Below are 12,800 nucleotides of genomic sequence, written 5' to 3' on the forward strand. Positions count from 1 at the left end.
ATCTTGGGGCTTGCTACCATTTCTTCTATCCCAGGTTGGTCTACCAGGCACATTTCACCTGGGAAGGCAGATACTCTGTGTTTTTATTCAATTTGTCAGCTATTACTTCTTATCTGAGTGTGAACTGTATGAGGAGTCATCTTTCTCCCTTCAGTGTACATGAGACATTGCTGCCCATATTTAAATTCGAGTGGTTTGATTGAACCTGTTTGAAACTTCTGTGCCATTTGGACACACGTTCCTGTGTGACTGACTCGATGTTCTGACTTGTTTTTAGGAGTTGTAGTATCTACTGATAAGAGTGCAGAAGTTACACTGAGTTATTTAATTCACTTTTTCACAAAACACCATTTCCTCTCCTTCCTTCAGAACACAGCAACCCCTGCCTGGCAGAAAAAGAATTGAGATGCCAGTGAATATGCAATATATGCATATGCAATGTGTAACTCAGGTAATCTAATCTGATCAAACAGAAAAAGTCACTGTAGAGTTTTATGTAAGTTTAATCTGAACAAATCAATTTAAAAATACAGTATAAATAATTCTTAACTTATATAAAAAATGATTAAGAAAATTTGGGAGCTTTTTTTGTGCTTCTTACTAACTTTACAAAAGAGCATTATTAAACACAGAAGCAAAACACTTTACCTGTGGCCTTTTTGCTAAGACATAAAATATTTACACACTCACAGTACTTTTTTTTTTTTGGTGCAAAATCTGTACTGACTGATAGACTGTACCTTTCTGTACAAAGACAATTTCAGCTTACTTTGCATAGAAGAAATCAACACACGCTCACAAAAAACCCCACTAGATACATAACTTTGCTGTTAAATACTTCAGGTAAGCCTTTTGGAAAAATTAATTAGGCATTAACTTTCTCCTTAAGAGTCAGTTTTATTTTCTAAAGCATCAATTAAGGCTATTCCAGCATTGAGGTCATGGCAATACATGTCCAAACCATTGTCCATCATATAATGCCAGATGTGTGCAGTGTGTTACCAGCAATTTTGCCTGCTAACACAATCAGAAATTCCCTATCCCAAAATTAGTCTTCTGAAACTTCAAGTTTTCGTTGAGGAATATATAAAGTTCCTTGAGAGGTTCTCTGGGTGCCATCTGAGTTTGCAGATAGTGCAGGTTCTGTGTTTGGCCCTCCTGGTGTGCGGAAAAAGTTCTCTGTGACTGCCTGAGGCTCCTGAGGCTCCTTTGGCTGGAGGAACTGAAGAGAAAAGACAAAGTTACTTTCATTTATGGGGGAATAAAAACTAAGTTCTACTACTTCTAAGTTTCTGCAGGATGTTAGCAAACTTTTTTTCCCCCTGAAATTTAAAAATGGAACTTTTTACTGAGAAGGGTATACCTGCATTCCTTTATATATATATTTAAATACATAAAAATATGGTTTTTCTAATCCCCTTCTTTTTTAATACAAACAGATATTAGGCAATACAGTATTACATGAAATATACAGAGAAACTTCCTGTGGGGGAAAAAAATATTTAAAATCCTGTACAATCCTATCCTATTAAAACAATAGCTATTATTACACACAAGAACTTGAGGGTAGAGTAGGGAAGTAACAAGAAGGAAAGAAAATAACAAAGGAACAATTTTTTATAAGCACAGTGTCAGTTTGTGATTATTAAAATATCTCTCAGATATGTAAAATCCTCCCTCTAAAACAGTTGTTTCTTCACATCTTGTCATCTTCCAGCTGGCTCCACTTCCACCACAAATAAGTCACTTATCTTCCTTGCTAACCTCTCATCTCTACTGTACTTAGGCTGGCCTTCACTGCTAGCTCTTTTTGGGCAGTGCTGATTTCTAAAGATCAAAAAGAAATGTTTATTTATAAATTTTACCTGCTGTAAGGGAATTACTGCACTGCATTTCCCACTCAACCCACCATGATGGAGCTGCAATGTTTTAACTCACCTTCCCTTCTTGCACATTTGTGCTCCCTGAGCTGTGGCTGATATTTTCTGATTGGGAAGAGACTGGCACGTGCTGTAGAACGGGGTTTGCAGGAACTTGCACACCAGCAGGTATAAGTCCTATGTGCTGCAGCATAAAGTTGAGAGCTGAAGAGCTTGGGTTTGGGGCAGAGCTGGTGCTGCTCGAACTGAGGCACGAGTTGCTCAGTACAGGTGCAGCAGCTATGGAATTTGGTGACAGCATTATGTTCAAGGGTGTTATGTGAAAAGCAGGAATATTGACTGTCTTCAGTTCTGAGGCTGGCATTGGAATGACACCTGGAACAGAAACATCAGGTGTTGAAAGCAACTGGGACAAGCTGCTCCTGGCCCCTGAGCTGCCCCCGTGCCTGTTTCCCTGGGCACTCACCAGTGATGGGAGAGCTGTAGGCTGTGTGCTGCACAGAGCACACCCCAGCCTTCTCTTTGGTGGAGCACTCTGCCTTGGTGCCATGGGTGCAGTGAGTCAGAGGAATAAGATAACCAGATGGAAAAAAGGTCTGAGAGAGAAAGAGACAGCACATCTTTAGCCCAAACATGGAATAAACAAACCCCAAAAGTCTTCTCCAAAACTGCAACCTTCCCTTGCCTTGCTCTTATTCTTTATCCTCCATGTCCCCAGGATGCCATATCCCATGCCTGTACTACTTTCTGTCTGAAAAGAGACACAACAGACTCAAGGACATGCTCTTTCAATTAAAACCACACAGAAGTCAGCTGGCTCCATTTCCAGCTGATACTCTTGGTGGGGAACTGGAAATCCACCTGGGATTAACACAGTGCAATTTGACCAGATGGAAAAGAAACCCTGATACTGAATACCATTTTTTGCAGAAGAAACATTCTGGACCCAGTAAATCATCACATCACCTCATTCTTGGATTGTATTTTTCATAAAACAAACATTGGATGGCAAAACTTTTGCATTTACATATTCTGTTCTTGTCAACAGAACTGTTCAGGTTCTCTACAGCAATCAGTCTTAACTGCAGAATACTGAATTTTGCTGATGAAGAGAGTTTCATGTGATGCTGTTTCCAAGCATCTGTCAGTAAGGATATGCAAGGAAAGGATGGGGGAGGTAAGGGATCTCACTATTTCCCTTAGCTCCTCAGTGTGACCTTCATTCCAACGGAAGCCTGAGAGCCTCTTTGTGTCCTCTTTTTTGTATACTAAATGCACAAACAGAAATCCTACATTCCTACAAAATAAGGTTTTAAAAGCACACCAAAGTGAATTCAGCCAAAGACAACCTATGTAGGAGTAGTTTGTTGTAGTTTGGTTTCTTTTGCAGAGACTCCAAGTAGTATCTTCCCAGGGAATGGCAAGACAAATCTTACCTCAGGAGCAGGAATGGCAAATGCCACAGGTATGTCTTGTTTTGTTTTGATTTTATCTTCATCTTCTGGAATATTTTCTTTTGTACATTGGTCACAGCAACTTGCGATGTTTTGATCTGTTTTGGTTTCATTCTGTCTCTCTTCCTGGACATTGTCCATTTCATGATTAGTTTGTGAGCTATTGGAAGGTGGTTTTTCATTCTTAGTGGATTCTCCCTTTGAAGAAAGCACATACAAAAAGAAAGGCAGGTGTTGTGAGGCTTAATGATCTCAATTAGAGCCCTACAAGAGTAGTTATACATTCTTAAACACTGGAAAGAAAGCTTTTTACTTCCTCCTCATGCCCAAGTTTGTCCTTTAAAAATTTCTGGTCCCTAGGACAGCCAGGTCCATGTTATCACATCTTGTTTCTTCCCAGCTAGAGGATGTGGAATAGCATGGGCTGTCATAACACACCCATAACATATGATGGCTGTTTCAGCAAGCCAAATTTACAGCAGATTTATAATTTACAGAGATGCTAAAACAATCAGCAACTGAGGAGTAGAAAGCAACCCAGCCCCAGTCTCTCCATATACATCAAGTTTATCTGAACCTGTTATTCTCTTCATGTGCTGCTCTATTATGCCTACAACAAACCAACACGGGGTGGGAATATTGAGAAGGCATCAGGATTTTGGGACGTTCCCTGTCCAGTGACTTTCATACATCCACTTTGCCTCCTAACACCTCTACAGCCAAGAAGGGATGCCAGCAAGTTTACAGAATCCTAGAATTCAAGGGACCTTGAAGATCTCTCGCTTCCAACCTTGCTCTCAACCTGACCTACTCCAAAATCATGTATCAATAGGTAAGTTTTGACATAGTGTTTGGTGAGCTGCTTTATTTTCTCTACACCTGAACACTTTGTCTCCTTAGATGCAAACCCCAGCCCCCTTAAACATTAACAGCATAGCAAATGAAACACCATCTCCTCGAGCCTGATGTTATTTACAACGCCCACACTCACTGGCAGGCTCCTACTTCACTTTGAAAATGAGTAGGTGGCAACATCACTAAGCCATAAAATGGCATTTTAAAACTAATTTAACTTACCAAAGAAGTATCAAGGCTTTCCTCATCACTTTTACGCCTTTTAATTAAATTACTCTCTGGTAGTGCTTGTGATCTTTTAAGGCACCGCTGAGATGAAGTTTCTGATTTCGTTTCAGGTCTTTCTTCAGCTGCCAAGGACTTTGTAGGCTCATCTGGACCCCTCTGAGTGTCCCCTTCCTCAGTGGTTATTATGTTTAATATTTTTGAGTTACCGCTCTTCATTCCAGTGACGCTGGCGCAGGGCAGAGGCTGCAGCATGAAGCCTGGGCTGTAGGTGGTCACCGTGTGGGCTTGGGAAGGGTGCAGATAGATGGCATAGGAGACCCCCGACTGGGGGTGAGGGAGGATGACTGGGGACACTGAGCTGTGGCTGGCAGGGCACGCCCCGAGGGGCTGGCTCAGAGCTGGCTGCTGACAGGGCTCGGGCTTGGGGACAGCCTCAGGCGAGGACAGGGCACACTTCATCTGCATCTCCTCTGCTGTCCTTCAGCAAGAAACAAACAAAAACATCCCAAATGTGCTTTAATTCCTTCATGCAGAAATCAGTGTTCTGACAAATTATCTTCTGTAATATAAACAGTTAGCATAAACCTGTACTTCTCAATCCACTAAAGAGAAAATAAATTAAAAACTAGCCTGCAGTACTCAAGCTTACTGGTTTTTGCAGGCTAATACCCCACTCAAACTGAGCATAACTTCAACTTGTTCTCACCTGTAAACTTGTGCAAACTTACTTGGATTGTCCTTCCAGCTGATGTTTAGTGATTGCTGGAAACTGAGCTATTGTATTTGGGAAAACTGGTAAACTTTGATAAGTACCTGGTTGGAGGAGAAGAACAACAAATCAAAACAGTGAGTTCATCAATTCAAAGTAAAAATCTAACTTTAACTTGAGGAAACCGCATTATGTAGTGTAACATTTAATGAGGTAACTTATCCTCAAACTCAGCCCAGATGTGATTTGATCAACTGGACATCAGCTTACACCAAACCAATGTTAAAGCCCCCAGAGAGGATCCCTAGCAAGAACATGAACACGGCCAGATAATTGTCTGGCCAGGTCTTGGAACACAGAACTGCTTAGATAGTATGATCCAAAGCAGAGTTTCTACAACAAAGCAGGTTCAGAGGAGATCCAATATTCAGTGATTCTAGACAAGTAGAAGGTTTGTAGCCATTTCTGCATTTTTGACAGCTTTTAAGATGCATTTTTTGAAAGGAGGCACCACCCACACATCTACATGTCCCGTGAGAAGAGGGCAAGCCCAAATATTTAATGCAAGACTACATCTGACTTAAAAACAAAGAAAAAGAAGTTTCTAAAAGAAAAATGATGAAAAGATACGTACTGGCACTTATTTTAACTGGGCTCGTTGGAGCAGACTGGATCTTCCTTCTGTCATTCTCTATACTCTTAACTAATTTTATTAGAGATGAATGCCGAGTGAAGTTTTGCTTTCCTTTTGAAGGAAAAAGGGCTTTTGAGCACTGCTCTTTGGAAGTGATGGATTCTGAAATAGGTGGGGAACAGGTTGTAGAAGTGGCTTCAAGTTTTATATCTAGAAAACAGAAAAAAGAAGAAAATATGTATCATATGCAGATTCAGTAATAAAAAGCAATTATTTGAGCCTGGCTTATAATTGTTAAAGTACCAACAGCAGCAAACATGGAAATTCAAGAATCTCAACAGCTGAACATCCACTGTGTGCAAATACATATTGTTTGCTGTGGTAATAAGGACAGTGATGTGACTAGTAAAAGATTTCCTGCTTAGTTATTCTGTCTTTCAGTCAAAAATTTCTAGTAGAGAAAATGAAAAAAACAATCAATACCATCAGCAGAACAAAAGGAAACGACACATACACCTACCCTGAGTATTTGGCAAGACCTCAGGTCCTGTCCACTTGAATGCTGGTTTTCTACCTCTCTCCTCTGTAACATGAACTTTTTTGATAAGCTTAAGGCTGCTGAGAACATTTGCTATGTCATAAAGTCTTCTAATTTTGGCTGAAATAAAAGAAATAAATGGAAAGTGTAGCACTGCAATTAACAAGTAGCATGTATCAGATAAAGAAACGTTGTAACACTCTTTAAGCAGCTAAAAGGAAAAAGCTTTTGGAACAATCAAAAGAACAATTGTGTGGAACAGGTATTTATACAATGAAATAACATTGTGATACAAAGTTTACATGTAAAATAGAAGACATAGATACAGATCTAGAAGACACTGCAAAGTGTATTATGCTAAATATGGAAAAATTAACGTTTTCAAAACCAGTTGATTTCTGTGCAATGATCAAACCTACACAAATCCTGTAGCAAATATAAGTAGATTAAAAGGCAGGTGCACACATGCAATGGCAAACATGGGAACTGGAGGGCAGAGACACTAAAATCCAGCAGTATAACCATCCTGCATATCTTCCCTGGCTCTAGGTTGAGCTATTAGAGAAAAGTTTCAGCCAGAAGTCAAACTACAAGTGAGTTCCTAGAGCATAGTGAATGTGCTTAGGTCATGGAAGTTTTGGCTTCATAACCAAGAATGTGGTAAAACTTGATAAAAATTGATACTTGAAATACAGGTAGACAGATGGAACATCCTGAAAATGCTTTTATTGTGAGACAGGCTCTTCTTATGGAAGAATAAAAGCAAGAAAAAACCCTACTGAGTAGCCACCCACCATCTCTATGCTGCTGTGAGGCAGTGGAAAGGAAATAATGAACTGAAACCAACAAGGATCAGTATTCACAAAGACACAATTCCACCAAAAAACCCCTCAAAACCAACACAAAAAAATAACCCAAACAAGCAAAGGAATCTTAAATTAAGGAGGAGTCTAATTTTCAATGAAACCCACAACTATCCCTCAAAAGTAGCACATTTTTAATTATTACATGTCTACTGACCTCGACCTAGAAATACCATTCATTTGAATGGAGAGGAAGGGGAAGAAGTGTGCAGGGAACTGAGAGAAGGGCAAAAGAATGAAGAAAAAATTGGCAGTTAGAGCAAAGGGTTTCACTTCCTCTGACATGCAAGTTGGTCACAGGACTTTTACAGAATTTCTTTAGATTTCTACCAAGTTAGCTACGGGGACGGAACACAGATTTTGCATGATTCTGGGGCATCTTTGGTGAAATGATGCTGAAAACCTTGACAGGCTGCTTGAGGAAACAGAAATTGTTCCTAATATGGAGGCTTGTGACAATACTTCAGAAGGGAGGATTTAATGGACTTCTCCTCTCAGGTGGGCATTATGCATCAATAGCCATACAAAAATTATAAAATGTAGAAGGTGTTTAGTGAGTTTTTGGAGGCTCAAATAAACATTTGTGGCAGGAAAAATAAGACAGTATTTTTCCTTATACGAAGTAGTACTGGGATAATTCATTTAGCTTACACTTGGCTGTTGTACTTACTTTTAAACTTGCTTTTATCTAAGTCTTCTAACTGATCTTCTCCAATCAGGATTTTAGCAGCAACTTCAAGGCTCACTATTTGAGGTGTTGATACAAGAAACAGCATCACAAATTTCTGACTCATCACTCGTAAGGACTTGTATTTCCTGCCATTCACTGATGCTGCAGCAGACAGGAAAAAGGATTAAAGTATTCAGGGACACACCAGCTACAAACATAAACACTGAAGAAATTAGTCAGTAATAATAGTTGTAAGGATAACACAGAGACTAGGGCCAGTGCTGACTCCAGAATCAGTTCCTACGTGACCAGAAACAGATGAATGGGTGGATACCAAGTCTAACTACAAAGAACAGACAGTGATGTATCCCACATATACGCTTCCCATTGTCTGACAACTTCTACTCTTAAAGATGCTAATTAATTAACATTTCTTCCATGAATCAAAGCTAAATTAATAAAACCAATTGAGTAATTTATGCTTCAAGTTTCTATAACATTCAGTAGTAACTTCTGGTTTCTATAACAACTCAGTGGTAATGGCAATTGAATTATATGTTGGTGTATTTGTTAGTTTCACTTGATGTAGAAACAAATTACAAGAAATGAACAAATAAGACAAGTGAAAGAGTGCAGAGCACTTTTTCTCACTACAAACAGTTGTGGTGCCTTTGGGGCAGCACCACCTCAGGAAAAAAAAGGAAGGCTAATAAATGTTTCTTCCCGTGTTCACAGAAATTTATCATTTCAAGTACATATTATTCTTGGCATTATAGAGAATTATTACCAGCACGAAATTCCACTCCTGGGAGCTCGACAAAAGACATTTCTGACTGCTCACTTGAGCCAAAAGAACTTGCCATTTCTTCATTCCTTTCACCGTCAGGATCGAATTCATGCTCATACTCTCTTCTCTTGATCATCTGGATCTGCTGTATGTACTTGTTCTCCTCCCCCACCTTTTTGAGGGCCTGCAGGGTCTGGGGGAGGTTGTGGCGCCCGTGCCAGACGTATCTGTTCCTGGCCAGGCGGCTCACCATGTGCAGGCTCTCCAGCACGTTCACGATGTCGTAGATGCGCCTGCGCTCCACATCTGCGGAGGAAAGGGGACCCTGACAGCTCTGCCGTGTGACACGCCTGCACTCGAGCATTACCTGCACCACAGAGCCCTCTCCTTCCTCTCAGCGTACTTCCAAAGCATTTCTGCCAATTCCACAGCATGAACTGAAAGTAGCCCTCCCAGGTCTTGCCAGCAAGGAAAGCAAATCTGGCTGCCTATATGCAAGGGCTTGCTGTTCCAGAGTTATACTTGGCTTTTAGCATTCCTTAAGAAATAAAATTTACTGGTGCCAGAAGAGCCATTACATGGGTTTCAATCCAGCTTTAGGAGAAACAGAGCATTTTTAATTATTCACTGCATTGATTCTAGATGGTGTCCTTAAATAACCTCAGAAACTCATGGGAGGAAACTGTTTTATAACTTTGTTTTACCTGTCATTTTATTAGCACGCTCTTCTGTTGTGCTGTGAGGGCCCCCAGGATGAGGTGAGAGATGAATCTGACTCTATATTTCTTAGAAGGCTGATTTATTATTTTATGTTATTATATTATATTAAAAGAAAATTATATACTAAAACTCTACTAAACTATAGAGAAAAGAATACATCAGAAGGCTAGACAAGAATGAATAATAAAAGCCCATGACTGAACAGAGAGTCCAACACAGCTGGACTGGGATTGGTCATTAAATTCAAACAATTCTCCAAATCACATTCCAAAGCAGCAAAACAGGGAGAAACTGAAGCTTCCCAGGAGAAGAAATCCTGGTGAAGGTGTTTTTCCATAAAATATCACGGTGACACTCTTCTGTTCTCATTTGTCTGATAAACTCTTGGTTTTGACCAGACGTTTCCTAAATTATATGTCCTTTTGTACAAAGTATACAAAAACGTAAATCATACAGCTTTAAAATTTTAAAACTATTATCCATATATAAGCTGTAGAATACTGTAACTCCATAACTTTTTTTCATTTAAAAAAGTTTCAGCTTGACCTTAGAAATGTGGACTCCGCAGAAATTATTGGTGCAACATAAAAACCAGTGATATAGAATGACAAAGTTAATATACCATCAAGAACAGAAAGAAGATTCTTGCTTTGATGTCATGATTGGACAGGAAGCTGTAGGCTCAGTTTGAGAAATTCTAGTTCCTGCTGCAAAAATCTAACCACTAATCTTAGGTATCATCTCTGAATTTAAAAAACTGCAACTGTTAAAAATGCTCTGTTTATTTGTGGTATAAGCAATAATTTAGATGTCCAATATGAAACAGAATTCGGATTCTCTCAGTTCAATTCACTGAGGAAACATCAGCATTCTAAAAGAATTACTTTGGGAATTAGCAGTTTGAAACTGGGTTTAAATAAATTTGAGAACAGAGTAAGCATTCAAAATTGTATGGAGCAAAAATATACTAGTGAAAATGGCAGGTTATAGGCAAATTTGCATGAAGAAATATTTAATAGGATGAACACCAACTTACGTAGCTCTTCAGTGACTTCATCAAGGCAAATGTAACTTTTCTGTGAAGGGCTGGGGTAATCAGGATACCGAGCTAAGAATTTATGACACAGTAATCCGAGACTTTTCTCTTTGCGACTTGGCTGAGATTTTTCATATTCATCCCCCAATATGTGCTCCTATGAGGGAATAAGGAAAAGAGATTGTGAGGCTTTTGACAATATATAAGCACAGATATTTAACAGCTTCACAGTGAGCACTGGCAAAGGGCCAGTGCTCTCCCTTTGTCCTCAGCAGCTGTGAAATAAAACCAGAACACTACCTGTTGAATGTAGCAAGTCAATATCATTATTATATTTGGTAAATGCTCCAAAACCAAAACTTTAAAAAAAGATATGCTGAGTCAATGTATATTTTTATACTGAATAAACAGCCTTCAGCTAACTTAACAAAAAAAAAAAAAAAGAGAGAAAACAAATACTTTTCAACATACCTGCAAACAGTGTTTTGTCTGTAGGACCTCACTTGAACTGTCTGACAGTTGCCTTCTCTGTTCTCTGCTCCTGATCTCAGGACTGGCTGCACTAATCAGCATCTTCAGGTTGGAAGTAGGTGTCCATGGATCTGCCGGAGGGGTTTCCTTCGGTTTTGGGGGTGTGGTTAGAGGCTGACAGTCTGGCTGTCTCTCTGTCAGTACCAACTGTGAGGTAGACGCTTGTTTCAAAGGGGTTTTCAGTACGTTTTTGCATGTCTCAGAATGCTCATTCTCCTGCATATCAATGAAAAGAACAATGGTGATATTAAAGCCCGGGTGTACCACGATCCATTTATCAATAACAGCCAAAGGGAGATAGAGATCCATCGCGTTTTTTGGGTAGCTCCAAGTCAAGGGTTCCAGTCCTACTCTGAACCGAGTCCCTTCCCTGAAACCATTTCTGTGCCTGTAGCTTAAGGCTCGGGTCCCCTGGCACTTATTCCTCGGGCAATTTTCTTTTTCCTTTCTCTGAGGTAAATACAATCAGAATATAAGTTAATGCATATCAGAGAGCTATAAATAATAGCTGAAACATGTAATGACCCGGGAGCGGGTGTGATGCTGCTTATAAATTCTTGTTGAGCTAAACAGACACTGGCCTGCATGCCAGGGAAAACATATCCTTATTATAATATAATTAATTATATGTTTTATATATATATGTTATAATTATAATATATGTGCCTCAACTCCGGCGCCCAGCCCGGTATTTGTAGTCATGGAAGTGTTGGCTAACAAGCCCTCAACTTTTACAGTGAACTTTAACAAGCTCCCAACAAACTTCGGAGCGGAGTGAGGGGTGGAATGTGATCGCGGGGCTTGCCGAGACAGAACACGAGAGGAGAGGATGAAGACGAAGGGAGAGCGAAGGGAAGGGGTGCCCGGCGGGATCGGGGCCGATCCGCTTCCCCGTCCTTTCCCTCCTATTCCTCCTTTACTTTTCGCGCCGCGTCTCCGCGCATGCGCGGTCGGCCCCGCGAAGCCCTCCGAGAAATGGGTCTGGGGTCTGTGGCGGTCCCGGAGCCCCTTTCGGGGTCCCGGAGCCCCTTTCGGGGAGCTGCCCGGGGCTCCGGGCAGGCCGGCCAGCCTGGAATTGTGAGGGAAGCGGGCTCGGCACAGCGCCGCCCCACCTCCGCGGGACCCTCTCCCAGTGGCAACTTCTCCGTCTCGGCACCACAGAACGGCCGAGACAAACGCGCTCCGAACATCACTATCCCTGCTCCCCCGCACACCTTCCGTAAGGGAAAAACAGAGAGGAGAGGACAGCCAGGAGGAAGAAGTGTTCTTCACGGACACCGGGGATAAAGGTCGCGAGAGATGAAGTTTCAGGAGCTCTTGTTGAGGACAGAAATTAAAGCGAAGGTAAAAACACGCTCGGTTTCTGCCATCCCGCGGTTTCTACGCGCGATCGTTCCGACCGGAGCGGTTTCACCCCCAGCAGGGCTGAGCGCGGGCAGCGGAGCTGTCATCGCCCCGCGGGAAGCGGCAGCCCCGGGGAGCGGCTGCTCTCGCTCCCCGGAGGAATTACCTTGTCGCCGGCCCCCATCTCCCCGCCCGCCGGCCGCATTCTCCCGCCGCCTCAGGAGGCGACACCCGCAGCGCCGCTCCGCATCGCAGGTCCCGCCGGCTCTGCAGGGCGGGAGGAGGGAGGGAGGCACTGGATGGGGGCCCCGTGCCGGGCCGGTTCCCGCTGCCCTCCGCGGCCGCCGGGCTCGTCCCGCCGCCTCCCGGCCCGGCCCGCGCGCGCCCGCCCGCCGCCCAACGGCCCCGGCCCCGCCCCGCCCCGCCCGCCGCGGCCTAGCACCGCCCATCGGCACTGCCGGCGGCGCGTTTAAACACAGGGAAGACGCTACCCCTGCGCTCTCCCGCTCCCTCCGCGCACCCCACGGTCCGGGAGCGCCGGCGGCCCCCAG

The 12,800-nt window shown here is 42.3% G+C and overlaps 1 protein-coding gene across 1 annotated transcript; it reads right to left on the bottom strand.

The window, feature by feature from the left end:
• Positions 1-654: 654 nt before the first annotated feature.
• E2F8 (E2F transcription factor 8) lies at positions 655-12,454 on the bottom strand. The gene is made up of 13 exons (XM_054283715.1): positions 12,416-12,454; positions 10,846-11,121; positions 10,375-10,531; positions 8,619-8,924; positions 7,832-7,993; positions 6,281-6,418; positions 5,761-5,970; positions 5,146-5,230; positions 4,412-4,895; positions 3,317-3,532; positions 2,347-2,476; positions 1,939-2,255; positions 655-1,222 (listed from the first exon to the last, which is right to left on the bottom strand). Exons 1-13 carry the CDS (start codon positions 12,452-12,454, stop codon positions 1,049-1,051), a joined length of 2,694 nt encoding a protein of 897 aa, XP_054139690.1. The 3' UTR covers positions 655-1,048.
• Positions 12,455-12,800: the final 346 nt, after the last annotated feature.

Source organism: Melozone crissalis, unplaced genomic scaffold, assembly GCF_028551555.1.
Source record: "Melozone crissalis strain CALT ecotype California unplaced genomic scaffold, PUWL_Pcris_2 ptg000038l_1, whole genome shotgun sequence".
NCBI classification, from domain to species: Eukaryota; Metazoa; Chordata; class Aves; order Passeriformes; family Passerellidae; genus Melozone; species Melozone crissalis.